At 37.8% G+C, this 22,531-nt stretch overlaps 2 protein-coding genes across 2 annotated transcripts; both read left to right on the top strand.

Annotated features, from left to right (window-relative positions):
* The first annotated feature begins 249 nt into the window (after positions 1-249).
* On the top strand, positions 250-2,900 carry LOC122030460 (cyclin-D3-1-like). Its single transcript, XM_042589669.1, has 6 exons — positions 250-803; positions 1,130-1,216; positions 1,344-1,442; positions 1,527-1,728; positions 1,823-1,944; positions 2,171-2,900. The coding sequence occupies exons 1-6, from the start codon at positions 498-500 to the stop codon at positions 2,393-2,395; spliced, it is 1,041 nt and encodes a 346-aa protein (XP_042445603.1). The 5' UTR covers positions 250-497; the 3' UTR covers positions 2,396-2,900.
* A 7,662-nt stretch (positions 2,901-10,562) lies between these two features.
* Positions 10,563-11,822, top strand: LOC122030469 (esterase CBG03338-like). The gene is made up of 5 exons (XM_042589681.1): positions 10,563-10,844; positions 10,933-11,073; positions 11,159-11,288; positions 11,366-11,467; positions 11,545-11,822. Exons 1-5 carry the CDS (start codon positions 10,611-10,613, stop codon positions 11,661-11,663), a joined length of 726 nt encoding a protein of 241 aa, XP_042445615.1. The 5' UTR covers positions 10,563-10,610; the 3' UTR covers positions 11,664-11,822.
* The last annotated feature ends 10,709 nt before the right edge of the window (positions 11,823-22,531 follow it).

The raw sequence follows: 22,531 nt of genomic DNA, 5'->3' as shown, positions 1-22,531 counted from the left end.
ACTGAATACGAGGGTTTCTCTGATTTCCAGTTGAACCGGCGCACTCGGTCTGGTTTTGGAAAATACAGTGGACCGCTAGCCAAACCCTAGCAAGCAGCCTACCAAAAGCCGGAAAAAAAAAAGAAAAAAAAATCATTTCAATGCCTCTTCCCTCTCTTTCTCATTTATTAACATATATATATATATATATATATATATAATTTTTTTTATATATATATATTTTTTTTCGCCTGCCATTTGCACTCCTCAAATGCTCTCTCTCTCTTTTTCCCGACAAATGACCTACAAAACCCCTCCATTGCCCTCTGTGCCAAAGCTGTGAGGTGCCCCCCTCCCTCCTCCTTTGACCCTCCTGATACTGCTTCCACTGAGCTCGTATTTGAGTTTTCATCTGGAAAGGAGTCATCTTTGCGGAGGTGAGGAGAGGAAGAGGGACAAGGGCTCCCTTCTGACTACAAAGATAGCATCTTTCTTCAATCTACGAACTCTTTGAATCTATGGCTATAAACTATGAATGCGCTGCATCTGCCCTCCTCTGCGCCGAGGACAACAGTAGCATCCTGGATTTCGACGACGATGGTGAGGAGCAGGGTGGGCTTGGGTGTGGTTGGATTTCAGAAGCAAAAAGCTACGATTTTTATGGGGATTTCCTCGTGGACCTCCCTGTTCAATCGAATGAGTGCGTGGGTTCGCTTGTCGAGAGGGAAGCTGAGCATATGCCGAGGGAGGACTACTCTGAGAGGCTGCGGTCCGGGGCATTTGATTCGGCGATCAGGAGGGATGCCATTGATTGGATTTGCAAGGTACTCTTTTTGTTTTGTTTTTCCTTCCTAGATTGGATTTGGAAGGGGCTTTCTAGGTTGGATTTATAACGATCTTTTATTTTTCATCCTTTTGCCCTCTCAAGTCCTTCAAAGGGGGGAAATGCTTTTCTTCGTCTATTTCAAGTTTTGATCTTCCATCTCGGTCTTCATTTTTATTGTATATTTATCCTGAAGAAAGTATACATGCAGATCTGGACTGAAATGTGGTTGATAAATGAGCCATTTACTTCTTGTTGTTATATCTGATCTTTCTTAAACGATCTCTTTGCAACCTGATTCCTCCTTTTTCTTCACCTTTCAAGCAGGTTCATGCCCATTACAACTTTGGGCCACTGTGTGTATATTTAGCTGTCAATTACTTGGATCGCTTCCTCTCTGCCAATGAGCCTCCTGTAAGAACCCTACCAATTGTCTGAAATCTGATCTTTGTTAGATACATTGCATCTAATCAAATCTGTAATGTGTAGCTTTTCTGGCTGTTTGAAATAATCTTATTCATCTTCAATTTCCGATCTGTAGAAAGGCAAGGCTTGGATGATCCAACTATTATCAGTGGCATGCTTATCTTTGGCTGCCAAGATGGAGGAAACTGAAATCCCTCTGCCTCTGGATTTGCAAGTGAGAAGCAGACGCTACAAAGAAACTTTTAGGTTTTCTCTGATGATATGTTATGATTAACCTTTTGTTAATTGTTTCTTGAAGGTAGCAGATGCAAAATATGCATTCGAATCCAGGACTATCCTGAGAATGGAGCTGCTGATGCTTAGTACACTCAAATGGAAGATGCAAGCAGTTACTCCTTTCGCTTATATTGATTTCTTCCTCCATAAATTCAATGGTGGTAGTGCCCCAAGTAAGCTTTTGGTGTCACATTCTGTGGAGTTAACAATAAACACGATTAGAGGTACACTTCTCCCTGTGTAAATTTGTGCCATTGTTCTACCATACTGAGTGGGGTGGATGGAGTTGCGTGACTAGAATGAGTCAATGCCTTTCAGGGATTGATTTCTTGGAATTCAGACCTTCTGAAATTGCTGCTGCTGTTGCGCTGTTTGCTTTGATTGAGCATAAGATTGTGGAATTCGATAAGGCTATTTCATGCTGTACCCATGTGGCGAAGGTATATACAATTGCTTCTTCTAATTCTCTTCATCTGCTAAATGCTGTATTATTTTGAGTGACTTCATCTTCCAGCAGTGGGTGGCATTTATGTTTAATATCTTGATGATATCTTATTCATGAATTTTATTCGTTTGAGAACCTCTTTGTTCTCTTGTATCTTGGTTGGCAACCCTCAAAACTGTTTGAATTTATCGTCTGATTTTGTGCTATGATGGTTTTGCCAGGAAAGAGTCTTGAGATGTTATAAGTTGATAGAAGACTCGATAGGAGTAAGGAATATGCTGCATAAACTTGCTAGCTCATCAGTTACAACCATACCGCAAAGCCCAATTGGAGTGTTGGATGCTGCTTGCTTGATCTACAAGAGTGATGATACAACTGCTGGTTCATTTGCATCGTGTCGTCATGATTCTCCAGCTTGTAAGAGAAGGAAAATAAGCATTTCATAAGAAATGCGAAGGCGCGTTGTAGGGTTTTGGTGTTTCCAACAACTAGTATGGTTTGGTTAATGGTGCAACAGAATTTTGTCTAAAGTCTGAGAAAAGGAACCAGTAAAAAAGGAGCATCAAACGAAACTAGGCAGCAACTACTCATCCCTAAAGATTGAAACAAGCACCACCAGATGTTGAATAGAAAAAAACATGAACTCAGCACTGAGCAACTAGATGAAGTGGTGCTCGATGCAACTGTAGTCACCGTTCGTTTTTCTTTTAGCTTGTATCAGGGCTGCAAGGGCTAAACTGACTGGCTAAACAAAAGCAAAAAAAAGGAGAAAATATAGTGTAAAAAAAGAGAGGAAGTAACTTTCCTCAAGAAGGCTTGATTTATCGACATTGTTTAAATGATCAGCTGTGCATTATGTTGTTGCTATCCTATTCTTTGAATGATTTTACGCTTGCACTCTCTATTGTGCTTTTCTGGTGCCGTATTAGATAAAATTTTGTTTTCTTAGAATTTATCAGACTTCATCTTGAGTTAAACCTAGTTGTGCATAGACCAATATTATATCTGAATTCATAGTTTATCAGAAATGAAATTGATTATAGTCCTTGAGAAATGGAACAGTGATATCTGTAAAAACCAGACTTGCAGTAAGTTTCTATGACCAGAACTGATACACAGACAGTCAAACTGAAAATCAGATCTTCTACTTGCAGGTCCACCTTCTGATGCAATTATTGTACAACCTTGTAGGAACCTTAATGCAGTAGGGAGCATGTGAATGCCAGAAAACTCTGACCTTGTCTCGAGCCATCAATGTGATTCTCAATCTGAAAGAGTAACTGCCCATATTCCAAATGTAATTGCCAGTAACCCTGTAATTGATACAATAAACTATGATTCAAGGCACCTTTTATAGTCTTTCATTTGTAGAAAATGCAACAACAACAGTCAAATCTTATCCTACTAGATAAGATTGGCTCTATGAATCCTTTTATGTCATTAAGTTCTATTTTCTATTTTTATGTGTCATCATCTATACTTAAATAAATTTTATTTTATTTTATTGTTACTAACCAAGTTTTTTTTTTTATTTTCTTCGTTTGATATGCGTGTTTGTCATAATTTCACATCGCCTAATTGGAATATTTATTGATCGTCTAAATATATACTCGTATCATCTTAAACGTGTTTCTTAGAGTTTTTCCTCAATAGATATAACTCTGACTTTCTCTCTATTACTCTTATGTCTTATTCTGCCTATTTTCATATGTTCGCACATCAACTTTAACATCTTCATTTCTGCTCATGTGCTTGAGTCATAGCCCAACATTCAGCTCCATATAACATAGCAGGTCTAACTGTGATTTTGTATAATTTTTTTTAAGTTTTAGAGGTACTTTGTGATCACATAAAATCCCAACTTTCTCATCTATTTCAACCATCTTGATTGTATTCTATGTAAGACATCTCTCTCAATCCCTCAATCATTTTGTAAAAATGATCTTAAATATTGAAAGCTCTCGGTTTTGGGCAATTCGTTATCTCCTATCTTAACAATTATCGTATTATATCTAATATTGCTAAATTTAAATTCTATATATTCTGTCTTTATTCTATTAAGCCTAAAATCTTTTTCTTATAGTGTTTTTCGTCAAGATTCTAGTTTAGGATTTACTCTTTCATATATTTTATCTACCAAGATAATATCATCTGCAAACAACATGTACCATGGTACTGTGTTTTGAATATGTGCAGTGAATTCGTCCATAATTAGTGTAAAAAGATAGAAACTTAGAACTGATCCTTGTTGTAACGTTATCTTTATTAAAAATGCTTTAGTTACTTCTCTTAAAGTTTTCACTCTAGTCGTTTCATTCTCGTACATATTCTTAATTATTTAAATATATGCTATGCTAACACCTCTCTTTTCTAGAATTCTTCATATAATTTCTCTTGAGATTCTATCATAAGTTTTTTCTAAGTCAATGAATATAAATATTGTTTTTACTCCTGATATTTTTCAATTAATTATCCAAGAAGATGTATAGCTTCTATTATCGACCTTTCAAGTATGAACCCAAATTGATTTTCGATCACTGTGGTCTCATTCCTTAATCTTTTTTCTATTACATTTTTCCAAAGTTTCATTGGATGACTCATTAGTTTAATACCCCTATAGTTTACACAATTTTGTACATCTCCCTTGTTCTTATATGAGGGAATTAGATCACTTATCCACCATTGACCAGATATTTTTTTTTATTTTCAATATTATGTTAAATAATTTTATAAGTCATTCAATACCTTGTTTTCCTAAGTACTTTCATAGTTTTATTTAATATCATCTAGTCCGATTTTTTCATTGTGCATTCCATTTAAAGCTTGTTCTATATCTGAAGTTTAAATTCTATGATAAAAATTTAAATTTTTATGCTCATTTGACTTACTTAAATTACCTAAGTTAAGTTAGTCACCTAAACCTTTATTAAAAAATTGATGAAAATACCTCTTCCACCGTTCTTTTATTTTTTCATCGTTTACTAGTACCCTATTATATTTATCTTTAATAAATTTTATTTGGATAAGATATCTTGCCTTCTTTTATCTCATTTTAGCTATTTTATAAATGTCGTTTTCTCCTTATTTGTATCCAATTTTTAATATAATTGTTTAAAAATTTCATTCTTTGTTTCATTTACTACTCTCTTAGCTTCTTTCTTGATTATTGTATATATTTTTTTAAGTTTTTCTCGTTCTTACAAATATATATTTCTTATAAGCTATTCATTTTTTCTTTCACTTTTTCTTGATTTTCTCATTCCACCATCAATATTTCTTACTTAGTGGTGCATGTCCTTTTGATTCACCGAGTATACTCTTAGCTACTATTTTCAACTTTGATACCATCTTATTCTATGTTGTATTAGAATCACCGTATATTTCACCTAATGCTCGTACTCCTACTTCTCCTTAAATATATTTTACTTCCCATCGTTTAATTTCTACCACTTAATTCTAGAAGTCATAATATCTTCTTTCTATTGATAATATATTTGAGGCGTATATGCAACACTATAACCTATATTAGGTAGTTAAGCTTTCTCCAGAGATAACCTCGTAATTTTTATAAATTTTCTATCATTCTTCCTAACCATAAGAAAGTCTATTTATGATTTATTATTCCTTTTGAATGTAACTAAGTGTTTTTTTCTTTTCTTAAAGAACATACTAACTAATATAGGGTTATATGCTATTATAAAATATAATATAGTTTTCCCTTCATTATTTCTTATTCTAAACTCATAATCCATATGTATTCTCTCATATTCCTCATTTTTCACTCATACATGCCCATTTAGATCACCTCCTATTAAAATAATTTCATTTGGCGTAATGTTTTATAATATTTCATCTAAGTTGTCTCAAAACCTTGATTTAGTAACTTCATCTGACCCTACTTACGGTGCATATACGCTTAGGCTCCGTTCGATATGCATGATAGGATAGGATTATATTTTCAAAAAGTTGTTAATCAAGCGTTTGGTAGAGTTGATTAGGGGTAGGATTCATAATCCCTTGGCCTCAAGAGGGATTATTTATCCTACATTTAATCCTATCCTAATCAATCCAATCATATCCTATCATGCATACCAAATGGAGCCTAGTTATATTCATAGTTTTTTCACCACTATTATTTTGAGGGATATAATTCTGTCCTCTTTTCTAACTACTACAACTTCATCTTTTAAAGAACTATTTACAACAATACCCAATCTATTTCTTGCTTTACTCTTTCTCGTATACTATAATTTAAAATTTAAATTCTCTATCAGTTTTACCATTTCGCTTATCCATTTTATTTCTTGTACACACAAAATACTAATTCTTTTCCAAATCATTGTATCTATTACTTCTATTGATTTACAGTCGGACTCTGCAACGTGAACTCTTACATATTTAGCACTACACTCCGAGTTTTAGAAATGTAACGATCTTTATTGAGATGTTACAATTGGATCATGTAACATGTTTCTTTTAAGGAATAACCAAGTATTAGTACGGATTTATTTATTAAATATTTATTATAGTTTTAATACCGACTGATAACTTAACGTAAGTAACATAACCCTCCTGGTTTATAAATAGAAAATGCAGTGAGATAAAATAAAAACTGTGGAGTCAAAATTCCCAGTGGCAGCAAATGCACTTTTCTGTGCAAGTCAGTGGTTTTTTTTTTTGTTCATTTGAGAATTCTTGAATATAAGAATCAGGTTCAAACATGCTGAATTGATAATTGCTTGCTCATAATGAATCATGTGAATGATGCAAAACTGACACTGCAGGTTGAGAGGACTGAGGACCACCCTGCAGTGGACAAAAGCCATTAAATTCTCAAAGCAGGTTGGAGCTGAAATGTATTCTTTTAAGTGTCTTGGAGAGGAAATAGCTGTAAATGGTTAGAAATGACAAGTTCTTGCTGTAATGTGGATCAACCCAGATGATGCCCGGGAGTGCAGTTGGACAACGGAGTGAACTTTTAAGATCGTGGTATGTGGATTACAGCATATTTCGACTGAAGAACAAAAGAAGAGTCAAGCATTTATGATGAGCTTTTGACTTGATATGCATAAGAATGGCTGTAAGTTTTGGCCTCTGGTTCATAACAGAAGACTGATATCGATTGGTATAATTTTTGTAGGGTGCACACACACATGGGCATGATTTAAGTTTGCTACTTTTGAAAGTGACTATTGAGAGTTTTATTTAGTTGGTATTCGGTTTATTAATCTTTGGATATGATCGGTTCAATTTTATATAAATTTTTTTATCGATTATCAGAATAAATCAAAAGCACTCGTAACAAATAGCTCATCAATTTAACATTTTTAGATCAATCGTCTACTAAGAAAAATTCATTCGTTAATTCGTCGAAATTGAGATTTCATGCTTAGATTCTTGAAAAATTTAAAAAGAGCACCCCCATTGTAGGGGCGACTCTCGAGAGTTCTCGCTCTACCCATATGTGAAACATTATATATTACTCTTTTCCGTTTAAATTCTCTTAGAACATCCACAATAATACCAAATATTTTTTCCAAATATTTGTGATCCCATGTCTACATTATTAATCAAATATCTCTTTCCTCAAATATCCCAAATCTACAAACAAATATTTTCCCAACCAAATATTTATAGGTCCCACCTATCAAATATATCATTCTCAAATATCTCAAATTTTATAATCAAATATCTCACCAACCAAATATTTATAGATTTCATTATCATTTTATTAATTTACATCTAATTTTATAGTTAAATAAAATTAATTTTACTTATTAATTTTTAATTTAATACATTTCCATAATTTTTTTATATTTTAATAATTATTAAATATAATTAATATTCAACTTAAAAAAATTTAAAAAAAGCAACAACTGCGCTCCTCATGTAGCAGCAACTCAATTTATTTATTTATTTATTTTTTGTCACGTAGATAGAAATTATCGGGTGTAGAATTAGGCCCCGTAATTTCTAAATATCTCTATCACTAACTATCATAATTGGAAAATATTTTAGATGAGAGATATTTAAAGAAATATTTCCTCGAACTGTCCGTGTGTAGCTCAACTATTTAGTAGAACTCTTTCAAAAGTATTTCTTCTCTTCATCGATCATAAACGTACTTGGAGATTAGATATCTTATAAACAATGTGCAATCACTTCCTCTTATATTGAACCTATATATAATATTTACATTTAAAATTTAATAAAAAGATGATTATGTAACAATTTTAGCTAAAATTATTACAGGACCAATTTTGACAATATATGTATATTTTAATATTTATTGATTTAAAACAAATGTATTAATATTTGAAAAAGAAAAGACATTATATGAGTCAACATTGAGGAGGTTCAATATATGATAATTTTGTTGAAAATTTTTACACGGTTTCATGTTGTTCTTTAAAAATAATTTAGGTGTCTAAACTTATTAATTTTGAAGGTGGATATTCTCCTAGTTTATAAATACCAAGCATTATTTACTTAAACCGACTTAAATCTATCAAAATCTAAGAGTTAGGATCACAACATAAACATGATGATGCCCATCTTACATATTTTTCATAGTCTATCCTTAAATTACAGGAAAGGAAATAAATTATACCATTAATTTATAATCAATTATCAAATGGCACAGTAGGGAATATATATTTTATTTTTAAATTAAAGTAAAAATTTAATAGCAATGATTATGCTAATGTATTTTGTTTTTTAAAAAATAATAAAATCAGCTAGCTCTGGGTGACTAGCTCGGTTCTATAGAATTTTTCCACCGACTACCAGGATAAATCAGGAAGTACTCACGACGAGCGGCTAAGAAACCCAACATTCTTTGGTTGCACACATCTCATTTGGAAGAAAAATTCTTATAAATTTGTCATAGCCGGGGATCGAATCGTGGGTAAAATGATAAACCCAATTAGCCTCATTGACTAGCCTTGGGTGACCGGCCCGGTCCCACGAAATTTTCCCACTGACCACCAGGATAAATCGGGAAGCACTCGCAGCAGGCGGGCAAAAGACCAACATCCTTTGGTTATACTCCCCATTTGGAGGAAAAATTCTTACAAATTCGCCATAGCTAAGGATCGAACTGTGGGTGCTTGGGTGATAACCTGGATATCCTGCCGTTGCACCATAGCCCCGGAGGCAAAAATGATAAACCTAGATAGCCCTAGGGTGGCCAGCCCTGCCCCATGAAATTTTTTCATCGGACAGTAGGGTAAATCGGGAAGTGCTTACGGCGGCTGGCCAAGAAGCCTGACATCGTTTGGTTGTGCGCACCATTTGGAGGAAAAAAATAATAAATCCAGCTAGCCCTAGGGGTGATCGGCCCTGCCTGACCCTATAAAATTTTTCCACCGGGCACCAGGGTAAATAGGGAAGCACTCACGACGGGCGGCTAAGACACCCATCATCCTTTGGTTGCGTAGCCCATTTGGAGAAAAAATTCCTACAAATTCACCATAGCTGGGGATCAAACCGCAGGTACTTGGTGACAACCCGGATGCCTTGCCACTACACTATAGACCCGGGGTAAAAAATGATAAATCCAGCTAGCCCTGGGGGTGACCGGCTCGGTCCTACAGAATTTTTCCACCGGCCACCAGGGTAATCGGGAAGTCCTCACGGTGGGCGGTCAAGAAGCCTAGTATCCTTTGGTTACACTCTCCATTTGGAGAAAAAAATTCTTATAAATTCGCCATAGCTGGAGATTGAACCGCGGGTGACCTGGATATCCTTCCACTACACCATAGCCCCAGGGGCAAAAATGATAAACCTAGCTAGCTCGGGGGTGACCAGCCCGGCTCCATGGAATTTTTTCACCGGCCACTAGGGTAAATCGGGAAGTGCTCGCGACGGACGACTAAGAAGCTCAACATTCTTTGGTTGCGCATCCCATTTGGAGGAAAAAAATGATAAACCCAACTAGTCTTGGGGTGATCGACCCAACCCTACAGAATTTTTTCCATAGGCCACCAGAGTAAATCAGGAAGCGCTCGCGGCGGGCGGCTAAGAAACCCAACATCTTTTAGTTGCGCGCTCCATTTGGAGAAAAAATTCCTATAAATTTACCATAGTTAAGGATCGAACCGCAGGTGCCTGTGTGACAACCCGAATACCTTGCCGCTGAACCATAGCACCAGGGTAAAAAATGATAAACCCAGCTAACCCTCGGGATGACCGGCTCGATTCTATATAATTTTTTCATCGATCATTAAGATAAATCAAAAAGTATTTACGATGGATAATTAAGAAGTTCAAGGTCATATAATTAAATGTTTTATGTAAAGAAAAAATTCCTATAAATTTATTATAACTATCAAATTATAAATACTTAGAAATATCATACTCCAAGAAGGTTTGGACGAAGATAGTTGATTTAGGCCGCAAGCCTTCTTGATAATGAAGTGGTTGACCATAAATATAAGTTTTTAATTTTGTGTCACTAGCTAATGCTTCACCAACTGCAATGCTGAAAGTTGATTCCACGTATCTCAAAGCTGGTAGGTGGTCTTTCATTTGCGCAGTCAACATCTCACCAACTACCGATCGACGGCTCAGATCCATCTCCTTCTCCGGATCGAAAGCCTATAAACCACCACCGCCACCTCCTCCGCCCAAGGCCGAGGGCAGACCAGTTACATCGACGTGATGGGGAGCACCGGCGATCTCCCGGAGACCCGGCGGAAGCCGCGGTTCCTCTGCCTGCACGGGTTCCGGACCAGCGGGGAGATCATGCGGGAGCAGCTGGCGGCAAAGTGGCCGGACCAGATCCTCTCCCGCCTCGACCTCTTCTTCCCTGACGCCCCTTTCCCCGCCGCTGGAAAGTCCGAGGTCGACGGCATCTTCCCTCCCCCCTACTACGAGTGGTATCAGTACGACAAGGTGGATCCGATCCCTCCCCGATCGAACCCTTGCCTTCATCAAAATTTCCCCCAATTTTTTTTTATTCATCCATGCTTCGATTTATCAGGACTTTATGGTGTACCCGAATCTCGACAAGGCTTTCGCTCGAGTAGAGGAGCTGATGATCGAGCACGGGCCGTTCGACGGCCTGATGGGTTTCTCCCAGGGGGCGATTCTTTCGGTGGCGCTCGCCGGCCTTCAGTGCAAGGTTCGAGTGGACGAGATCTTCGTACTTTCACCATTAATTAATCGGTCCGATCAAGAAATCAATCTTTGAATTTGGGATCGAACAGGGACTGGCTCTAACGACAGTGCCAAAGGTGAGGTGGCTGGTGATCATGGGCGGCGCCATGTTCAAAGCCCCGGAAGTGGCGGAGCGAGTCTACCCTTCCAAGATCGACTGCGCCTCGCTGCATTTCATCGGTAATGCATCCAATTGCCATTCGATCGAACTGGTTTAGTTTCATCTGATTCCGCTGTTGCTTTTTTTCCCCCGTCAGGGGAGAAGGATTTCTTGAGAAGGAACGGTGAGAAACTGTTGGAATGGTTCGATGATCCGGTGGTCGTTCGACATGCCAAAGGCCACACTGTTCCTAGACTCGGTGAGTTCCTTTGCAAGCGATGGTTTTCTCTTTCCCCCTTCTTCTTTTGTTGTCCAATGATTCGATCGATATTGCAGATGAGGATGAAAGCATCGAGAGAGTGGCAGAGTTTCTTCGGAAGATCGAGGACGAATTGGCACCTGGAGATGCGAAAATTGCAATTAATGCTTCTGAGGAAGGAATATGCGCGAGTTGATTGGAATTGACGAAAAAAATCTGGGCATCGAAGAAGCGCTGCGCTGCTGGAATTAATACGATAGATTTGCGATTTTATTCGGTTGCTTGTTTCGACACGAACAGATTGTGTCTACGATATAGTTGTTGTCGTTATTTAAATCTATAGGATATTTTTAAATACTGCATTCATGCTCTTTACATAATTAGTAGTGAGCAACTGAGTAGCATGGAACAGCACTGGCAAATTTTGGAAGCTCAATATTTGCAGCCATAAGTACATTTCGGCTTCTCTTGGAGCAGCCCCCGTCCTACCATTCAGGAGGCGAATGGAGGCGATGTGAGAGGCAAACGGTAAAAATAAATCACCATTTTTTTAATAAAATAAAAATTGTTTACAACAACTTTTTCTATTTTTTTAAAATGTAAATTCATCTATAGTATTATTAATTTTAAAATTGTCTAAAATATTTTTTCAATAGATAAAATTATTAATTCATTCAATTTTAATTTTGAAAAATTCTTTTTAATATTATATAATCCATTGCAATATTTAGATAATAATATATATATTTTTTTATAAAATTAAGAAGATTTGTTGACATTAAAATAATTTGTAATATTTTTAATTCGGTAAATAAATCATTTAACTTAACCTATAATGAATTGTCAGGCTTAAAAGTGAATATCATATTAACATAATATTTTCCCAACTCATCATTATCCAATGATTTTAATGTTTTCAATCAAACAAAAAATTAAATATCTTTACAAATATTTTCATTTCATCAAATCAATATTTCAAAGAAAAAATTACTATGCTTATAACAATAATAAAATAATCAATTCTAAAAGATTCTTCAAATGATAGTAAAATTTCATTATCTTCTTTTTTATCAAATTAATTTTTTTTTCTAAAAATACAACGTTTCATTGAAAATATTGCCGTTGTAAAACCGTTGTTCCTATACTTTTCAAAATATGTTATTACACCATCTAATTGTTCTATAACAGAATCAATGCACGTAGATTTTGATTGTAACTTCTTATATATCATGTTTATAACAAATAAAATGTCATATCAAATAACCATACCAAGTAAAAATCTAAAACTTTCAGCTGAGTTACCTATACTTTCAGCTTCACTCTTAGATTTTGCATTATCACAAATGTTATGTAACTCTAATAAAGGACGTCGCACTTCAAGAGCTTAAAATCTAATAGCTTAAACACTTTTAATATGACTTTCCCAACACATATTTGAAAAAGATTTGACAGTTAATCCTTTCACATTATCAAGCAAATTTTTTCATCTTTTAGGAGAACTTGAAATATATATATATATATACTCCAAAAAAAGAAACGGTTTTAACACAAGAATGTGCCCTATCACTAAGAGTCAAATTAAGACTGATAAGCACATGACATGTATAACATTCTTGGATTTATTTCAAGCAACCTCTTTTGAACTCCATAGCGTTTTCCTTCATATTAGAACCATTATCATAACCTTGACCTTTAATATTTTCAATACTAAGATCAAGTGATTTTAATACATTTTGTAATTCATTAAAAAGTCCAAAACCAGATGTATGATTAACTTTTAGAAACTCTAAAAAAATACTCTTCTATTTGCACATTGCTAGATGACATATTAACACATCAAACAATGAAAGTCATTTGTTCTTGATGACTAATAACTGTAGTTCAATCAAGAATTACTAAAAAATATTTTGTCTTCTTAATTTTCTTAATGATAATACTTCTAACATTATCAGGTAAAAGATAAATCAACTTATTCTGAATTTTATGACCAAGATAATGATGATGAATTTCATGATTTTGAATGCGTCTAATATGATCTTGCATCACAACGTCAAATTAAGTAATCATTTCAATCAACCCTAAAAAATTTCCATTACTTTCTTGATATAATTTCTCATTAGATCCCCGAAAAATCAAACAACGTTTAGAAAGATATTTTACAATTGCTAATATTCTGGTAAAAACTTTGTCTCCAACGCTCTCTTTCTTTAAAGATTTCTCATTGTAGATCTATATCAATTGTTTCATTTTAATCTAATCTCATTTTTAATTCTTTCCAAGAGTTCATATTAGTTATATGTCCAATAAAAATTTCATGTTCTTTAAGTCGTTCACTGATAAGTTTCTAATCTCTAAACTCATCATTTGCTAAAGAACTTCTATTATTTTCAGATTTAAATAACTTACAACAAAAGCAATAAACTTTATCTACATGTTTATTGTATACCAACCACTTTTGGTCTGTTACCTCGCCATTACTTAACTTTTTAAAATAATGAGCACTTGAAAAATGATTAGGATAGTGATCAAAAGGAAATATGAGATTCATTTATCTTATAGACCACTTTTTAATTAAAATATCATGTGAATTATTATCAAGATTATCCCAATTCCTTGGATCCTAGATATCAAGTCAAGGAATAAATTGTCGATCAATATTAGTATTCTCATTATCTACTACATTAATAACATTTTCATGCTCTCTTAAATTATCTCTATCCTCATTAACATCATGAATTTCATTAGACTCATCATTAATGTCATAAATTTCATTAGATTCTTTGTTAACATCATGTATTTCTTTAAACTCATCTATATTATCCCTATTTAAATTTTTTATATTTTCATTAGAACTTGTTCACCTCTTTGCAATTCAGTTAATTGTTCTATTTTTTCCCCCTTTTTTCATAGTCAGAAATCTATTTTTAGGCAACATATTATAATGCACAAAATCACAACAATTGTAAAACTATAATTTAATTAACTTAGTATAAAAGGAATAATAGCACATGGATGAAGCAATTATGTTTTGTAAAGAATCAGAAAATCAAGGAGACGTAGAGTAGAGTGGCGGAAGTCGACAGAGGAGTGAGTAGATGAAGACTCTTGATTGAAGAATTAGAAGTCGCCTATGACTACTTGACATCAGCCATTGGGCAAAGCCCTAGTGAGGTGGAGTTTGTCGGATAGGTTTCTTCTTGTCTTGTCGCCAACCTCCATGTTGTTTGCTCCCACCTTCCTTTATCTCTCTCGTTTCAACTTTTTGTTTTATCTCGTCTCTCTTCCTCTCCATCGCTTTTTGATTTCTCAGGCTTGACGACTTTAATCTACTCACACCACTCGTTTCATGGGGAAGAAATTTACTTAACCTAATTCCTAAAAATATATATATACATATACACGGGCTTCTAAAAATTTTGGCCCCCTAAAACTTTGGGCCCTGGGCAATCGCCCAGGACCGCCTGACCTCTAGGCCGGGGTTGTCTTTGAGTTTCGCATGCATTCGATTGTAATTACACTATGTTGTAAAACGTGATTGCCCAAAATAACGATAATTTTACAAAAGGAGCATCTAAAATTTGTTATTGTCAAAAGCTACACTAAGGTTTTATTATTCACAAATGGCCCACCTCATTTATATTTTATTCACCCGTCAACAATTTACTTCATTAGCATTTTCCAAGGCATTTGACTCACATTTCAAAAAAAAAATTAATTTTTTGATCGGATGCATAGAGTAACGTTGAGCCCCATGCATACCTTACCTATTTCTATTTTACATGTAATAGTTTCATCACAAATGACACATTCAGGTGTGATTTCAACAAGAATATCCTTGTAATCATAGCAAGTTTGGTCACACCCTCTCCTAATCCTAGTTCTAGAAGCAACTTGTAGCGTACAAAATCCAGTTCATGGGTTGTGAAATTTATCTAGGAATTGGTAATTACATGCTAACATGCCCGATTTAATTAATGTTTTAATTATTAAATTAATGGGTTTGACCTAATTTGCAGCAAACAAAATTTCCCTAGCATTTTATTTAAGGAAGGGGGGGGGGGGAGTCTTGTCTTCTAAAAGGAGAGGAGGAATTCTAGGGTTTTCTTCAACCTTTGTGCTGTCATCTTGATTCTTAGAAAACCCTCGAGACAACATCCCAAAAGTTTGAGAAATCGAAGAAGAATGTTGTTGGATCGTCACTCTCGTATTCCTCACTCGATTTTTCACACATTAATATGCAAAGATAAGATTTCTAACATTTATTTTTTGTACTATATGAATCATATTACATATGTTTTGAGGTTTGATGCATGTTTTATTGTTAACGAATACACTCTTCAATCGTTGCGATGATTTGACAGAAGTTCTATTAACTTTTTTATTATAAATCTTGATGCTAGAATTTTTGAAAATCTACTGCTGACTTAGGGACGTTGGAAGGGGCTGAGGGGATGAGAGGGGGGGTGTTGCTATGTTAAGAAAAGAGGGGCTGGAGTCGAGGGGGGGGGGGGGCGGGCGGAAGGCTGCATCAGATGGTAGTTGGGGCGAGAGGAGGTGGTCGCTGTTAGGATCGATGGTCCTCGGCTAGAGAGGGGGGTGTGAATAGCCGCCCCAAATTGTTTGCGTTTCTTTCTACAAACTAGGGTTAGCGCAGCGGAAATAAGAACAAGAAACGAAAACAAGAAGATCAAACCTCAACGTGTCGATGTAACGAGGTTCGGAGATAAACTCCTACTCCTCGGCGTGTCCGTAAGGTGGACGAGCCCTATCAATCCATCGGTGGATGAGTCCTCGGAGAACCGGCTAATAATCACTCCTTCTGGGTGGAGAAACCTCGCCACAAAGTTTTGCAAAAGCAATACAAGAAGGAGTATACAGCAAGAAGCAAAATACAATACAACTGTAAAACCTTCGCTTACTTGCCTTCTCTTCGACTGGATGAAGCAGCAGCTTCAAGCGACGCCTACAACAGCAGGAAACCAGTCGAAGAAGCTCACACGAAGCTTCGGAACTCAACAAAGCTCAAGAGCACAGCAGCAGCTCAGTAGAAAGAAGAGGAACTAGAAGTTAGGCTCGCAGCAGCAGCCCTCCTTTTATAACCTGCGAAGAAAGCGAAGAAACACGGAAGAAATCTAGTCGTTGTGTCGCAACGGCTAGTGCCTGGATCGGTCTGTCGACCGATCAGGCTCCATGTGGATCGGTCCACAGACCGATCCATTTCCTTGTCTTCTCTTCTGTTCCGTCTCTGATCGGTCCATGGACCGATCAGGGAAGCTCCTGATCGGTCCACAGACCGATCAGGGAAGCTCCTGATCGGTCCACAGACCGATCAGGGAACCTCCTGATCGGTCTGCAGACCGATCAGTAGCACACTGATCGGTTACTGATCGATCACCAGACCGATCAGATAACTAGTGACTTGGTTTTTGCCCAAACCAAGTCCCAAGCCTTCCAAACCAACATTCGGTCAACCTCGACCTGTTGGTACTTCATTCCTAGCATCTGGTCACTCCCTTGACCTGCTAGAATTCCCCGCCAAGTGTCCGGTCAATCCCTTTGACCTACTTGGACTTTCCTCAACACCAGATGTCCGATCATCCCTGATCCATCTGGATTTTCCCTTGCCCGGCTTCACTCACCAGGACTTCCACACTGCCTAACATCCCAGTTAGGACTTTCTCACTGCCTGACTTCACTCACCAGGACTTTCCAACTGCCTAACATCCCAGTTAGGACTTTCTCGCTGCCTGGCTTCACTCACCAGGACTTTCCACACTGCCTGACATCCCAGTTAGGACTTTCCCACTGCCCCGCTTCACCCACCCCGACTTTCCACACTGCCTAACATCCCAGTTAGGACTTTCCCACTGCCTGGTTTCACTCACCAGGACTTTCCACCTGCCTAACATCCCAGTTAGGACTTTCCCTCGTGCCAAGCTCTCTGCTTGGACTTCTCCGTGCCAAGTCTACATACTTGGACTTTTTCCCGAATCAGGTCAACCAGGTCAACCTTGACCTACGTTGCACCAATAATCTCCCAAACACCTATTCTTGTCAAACATCAAGAATACAACTCTCTTCTCGTCAAACATCGTCAAACATCAAAACACAACTCGAGTCAGGTCAACTCGAGTCAGGTCAACCAGGTCAACCTTGACCTAAGGTTGCACCAACAATCTCCCCCTTTTTGATGTTTGACAAAATCCAAAATCAAGTTAGGTTAACCCGATAACCTAACTTAAGTTTTCCAATGTTCTTCCTTGAACATTCTTCCAAAACCTATACTCTCCCCCTTGGGACATCTCTCCCCCTTTTTGACACACATAAAAAAGAGGGAATCAAGGTCAAGAGTTTCTTCCTAATGAAAGTCCCATACCTTTCACTGAAACCCTTAATTTCCCCCTTGATACTAAACTCAACACTCAACTTAGTGACAATCCCATATCACTAATCCTCAAAAGTCTTAAGGAGTAAAAACTCCCCCTAAAAGTCAACTCCCCCTTGACAATTAGTTAAGACTCCCCCTAAAGGTCCACTCCCCCTTGACCATTGCACCAACAATGTCTTGGAGAGTTTCAATCCTTTAGAGATCCGAAACTCAACTCCCAAAAAAACTGAAATTTCAGACACCTGCTGAAAATCAGAAACTGGCACGCACTGATCGGTCCTCAGACCGATCAGAAGCCCCATGGATCGGTCCCCAGACCGATCCACGCTTCACTGATCGCACTGGATCGTCACTGATCGGTCACCAGACCGATCAGGCCTTCCCTGGATTGGTCCGGTGACCGATCCAGCCTCTGAAATCAGAGATTTCTGATTTTCTCCCCGGGAGAAGTTCAGAAACTCACAGAAAATTACAGAAAATTCTAAAAATTACGAAACTTTGAGGATACATTCCTCATATCATACACTATCAAGGAAAAATAGTTTTCTATGAAAATAACTTTCATTTTTCAATCTTGATACAAAGTTCAAAAGACTTTGAAATAGTTCAAAGTTAAGTAAACTTTGTATCACAATGTTCAATGATGAATGCTATCACTAGAATGACTTCATCAAGGTTTTTCAAACCAATTTTGAAATGATTTTCAACCCTTTAATTTAGGACCACAATCTTAGGGCTAAATGTACATGACTTGTACATAAGCTTTCCCTATGATCCTCCTTCTTGAATTAGTCTCATCTAGGTACAAAAACTATGCACCTTGATCCTAACTCATGATCCTAATATCTCACACACATCTAAGGTGTATCAAACACATCCAAGTCAATTTTGATGTGAGATATGAGTTTAGGTTATCTTAGGCTAGATTCTCATGCATTTTCTAAACATCAATTTGATCTCAATATCAAATTGTGTTTCTATCCTTAAATCAATTTAAATTGATCATTAATGCAAGAGATGATGACATGGCATGAAATAATATCATAAATAGAAGCATGTGCCAATGTCATGATGTCATGGCATAAAGTTTGAAACTTAAATAAACATGACATAAAACTAACCTAAGCATTATCATGACATTTTAAAAGACAAACTTAAATATGATGTCATGACATGTGAGGGCAAACAATCATGGCAAGATTTAGTATAAATAAGACATACCTAGATTACCTATCTAAGTCTCCTTAGCCTTAGCTAATACTTAAGCTTTAACCCTTGATTGCCCTAATATGCCAAAATCCTAATTTTGACACTTCTTGAACTCTAGATTCATTCATGCCACTTAAAGATCAAATTTATCCTCAAATCTTGGCATGTTTCATTTTTCCTCAAGAGTTCTCTAGATTTACCCAAATTGTGCCAATTGAAATTAACATCATCATTTTCCATGATGACACATTTTACTCTTCCAAGGAGTAAATATTCCATTTCATTTTCAAAGGTTCCCAAAAACCTTGAAAATGCTCCTTGAGTGTCAATTTCCTCAAAGTTGGGTTAACTACCCTTCTAATCGGAGTTGACACTCTCTAACCCATCTATGGGGTAGAGAAGATGCTCCTAGGAACCCAATACCTATTTGAGCTCATTGGGTTCACTAAATATTCACTAGGGATAACTTCCCTAGCAACCCTCCTAATGACCCTCCTAGGCTTTAAAGCCTCGGTCATTTGGGACTCATCAAGACCAACTCTAGGGGTGACTCCCCTTGTGACCTTGGGGGTGGTCTTCCTAGCCCTAGATTTTGTTCCATAATCGAATGGAACATCATGGTAAGTAGGCTTGACCACTTGGGACTTAGGTTTGTGACCCAAACCTTTCTTGTCCTTGGACTTGGGTTTTTGACCCCTAGACCCTAGAGTCAAATCCTTAAGAGCCTTTTCTAGAGAATCAAGTCTTGACCTCAAGACTTGGTTTTCTTTCTCTAATACCTCAAGTTTTGATTTATCATTTTTCTTTGAGGTATTCCTAGGCATGTGTCTAGATGATTTGGGATTTCTATCTAGATTTTCCTTAGCCTTAGATGAGTTAATTCTAGGGTTAGCATTTCTAGAATTGTTCTTATCTAGGCTAACATGCTTGGCTCCTAAGCACATGTATCGATTTCTAGTGTTAACATGCTTATCATTATTGACAATGGCAATAAGACTACTAGCATGCATCCTACTAGAATTGCAAGAATGAGCTTTAAATGTTACCTTAGGGTTTGCCTTAGCTCCCCCTATACACGTGCTTTGTCTCTTGTCCTTGCGAGGTTGCCTCCCCCTTGGACATTGACTCCTATAGTGTCCCCGTTGCTTGCATTGGAAGCACACCACGTGCTTCTTGCTCTTGCATGTCGGGACTCCGGCTTCCTTGACCTTTGGTGCCGGTGGAGTCTTTCTAACCCTCTTTGGACACTTACTCTTGTAGTGCCCAAACTTCCTACACTCAAAACACATTATGTGTAATTTGCTTGAAATCACAGTGTTTGAGTTACCTAGGGTTGTGGATGTAGATGAGCTTTCTTCTTCATCCCTTCCGGAGGTAGATGCCTCTTCTTGCTCCGATCTTGAACAAGAGCTCTCCTCCTCTTCTTCCTTGGATGTTGAGTAGCCCTCAACTCCCAATTCGCTTCCTCCATGATGTGAGCTACTTGGCTCACTAGGCTCCTCTTCATGGAATTTTGCCAAATTGTTCCACAATTCCTTGGCGTTGTTGTACCTATCTATCTTGCACAAGATATTATTAGGTAAAGCAAATTCAATAATTTTTGTTACCTCGTCATTGATTTCGGATTGTCGGATTTGCTCTTTCGTCCACTCCTTCTTCTTGATAGGTTTTCCTTCCTCATCCATCGGAAGGGAAAACCCTTCTTGTACACAAAACCAATTTAACATATTAGTCCTAAGAAAATACATCATCCTTACCTTCCAATATGTGAAGTTATCGTGAGACTCGTAGAAGGGTTGAATCGTGACATCTTCTCCATAGAGATCCATCTCTAGCCCGTGCTCCCCCGGGTGTTGATCCGTCGAAGAGCGGCCTCGCTCTGATACCACTTGTTAGGATCGATGGTCCTAGGCTAGAGAGGGGGGTGTGAATAGCCGCCCCAAATCGTTCGCGTTTCTTTCTACAAACTAGGGTTAGCGCAGCGGAAATAAGAACAAGAAACGAAAACAAGAAGATTAAACCTCAACGCGTCGATGTAACGAGGTTTGGAGATAAACTCCTACTCCTCGGCGTGTCCGTAAGGTGGACGAGCCCTATCAATCCGTCGGTGGATGATTCCCCGGAGAACCGGCTAATAATCACTCCTTCTGGGTGGAGAAACCTCGCCACAAAGTTTTGCAAAAGCAATACAAGAAGGAGTATACAGCAAGAAGCAAAATACAATACAACTGTAAAACCTTCGCTTACTTGCCTTGTCTTCGACTGGATGAAGCAGCAGCTTCAAGCGACGCCTACAACAGCAGGAAACCAGTCGAAGAAGCTCACACGAAGCTTCGGAACTCAACAAAGCTCAAGAGCACAGCAGCAGCTCAGTAGAAAGAAGAGGAACTAGAAGTTAGGCTCGCAGCAGCAGCCCTCCTTTTATAACCTGCGAAGAAAGCGAAGAAACACGGAAGAAATCTAGCCGTTGTGTCGCAACGGCTAGTGCCTGGATCGGTCTGTGGACCGATCAGGCTCCATGTGGATCGGTCCACAGACCGATCCATTTCCTTGTCTTCTCTTCTGTTCCGTCTCTGATCGGTCCATGGACCGATCAGGGAACCTCCTGATCGGTCCACAGACCGATCAGGAGTCTTTCTCACGGCTACTGATCACCTTCTGATCGGTCTGTAGATCGATCAGATACCGATCAGTAGCACACTGATCGGTTACTGATCGGTCACCAGACCGATCAGATAACTAGTGACTTGGTTTTTGCCCAAACCAAGTCCCAAGCCTTCCAAACCAACATTCGGTCAACCTCGACCTGTTGGTACTTTATTCCTAGCATCTGGTCACTCCCTTGACCTGCTAGAATTCCCCGCCAAGTGTCCGGTCAATCCCTTTGACCTACTTGGACTTTCCTCAACACCAGATGTCCGATCATCCCTGATCCATCTGGATTTTCCCTTGCCCGGCTTCACTCACCAGGACTTCCACACTGCCTAACATCCCAGTTAGGACTTTCTCACTGCCTGGCTTCACTCACCAGGACTTTCACACTGCCTAACATCCCAGTTAGGACTTTCTCACTGGCTTCACTCACCAGGACTTTCCAACTGCCTAACATCCCAGTTAGGACTTTCCCACTGCCTGGCTTCACTCACCAGGACTTTCCACACTGCCTAACATCCCAGTTAGGACTTTCCCACTGCCTGGTTTCACTCACCAGGACTTTCCACCTGCCTAACATCCCAGTTAGGACTTTCCCTCGTGCCAAGCTCTCTGCTTGGACTTCTCCGTGCCAAGTCTACATACTTGGACTTTTTCCCGAATCAGGTCAACCAGGTCAACCTTGACCTACGTTGCACCAATAATCTCCCAAACACCTATTCTTGTCAAACATCAAGAATACAACTCTCTTCTCGTCAAACATCGTCAAACATCAAAACACAACTCGAGTCAGGTCAACTCGAGTCAGGTCAACC

This window comes from Zingiber officinale, chromosome 10B, assembly GCF_018446385.1.
Source record: "Zingiber officinale cultivar Zhangliang chromosome 10B, Zo_v1.1, whole genome shotgun sequence".
Lineage (NCBI taxonomy): Eukaryota > Viridiplantae > Streptophyta > Magnoliopsida > Zingiberales > Zingiberaceae > Zingiber > Zingiber officinale.
Note: the sequence above shows the minus strand (reverse complement) of the source record. Positions and strands in the feature narration are given on the sequence as shown.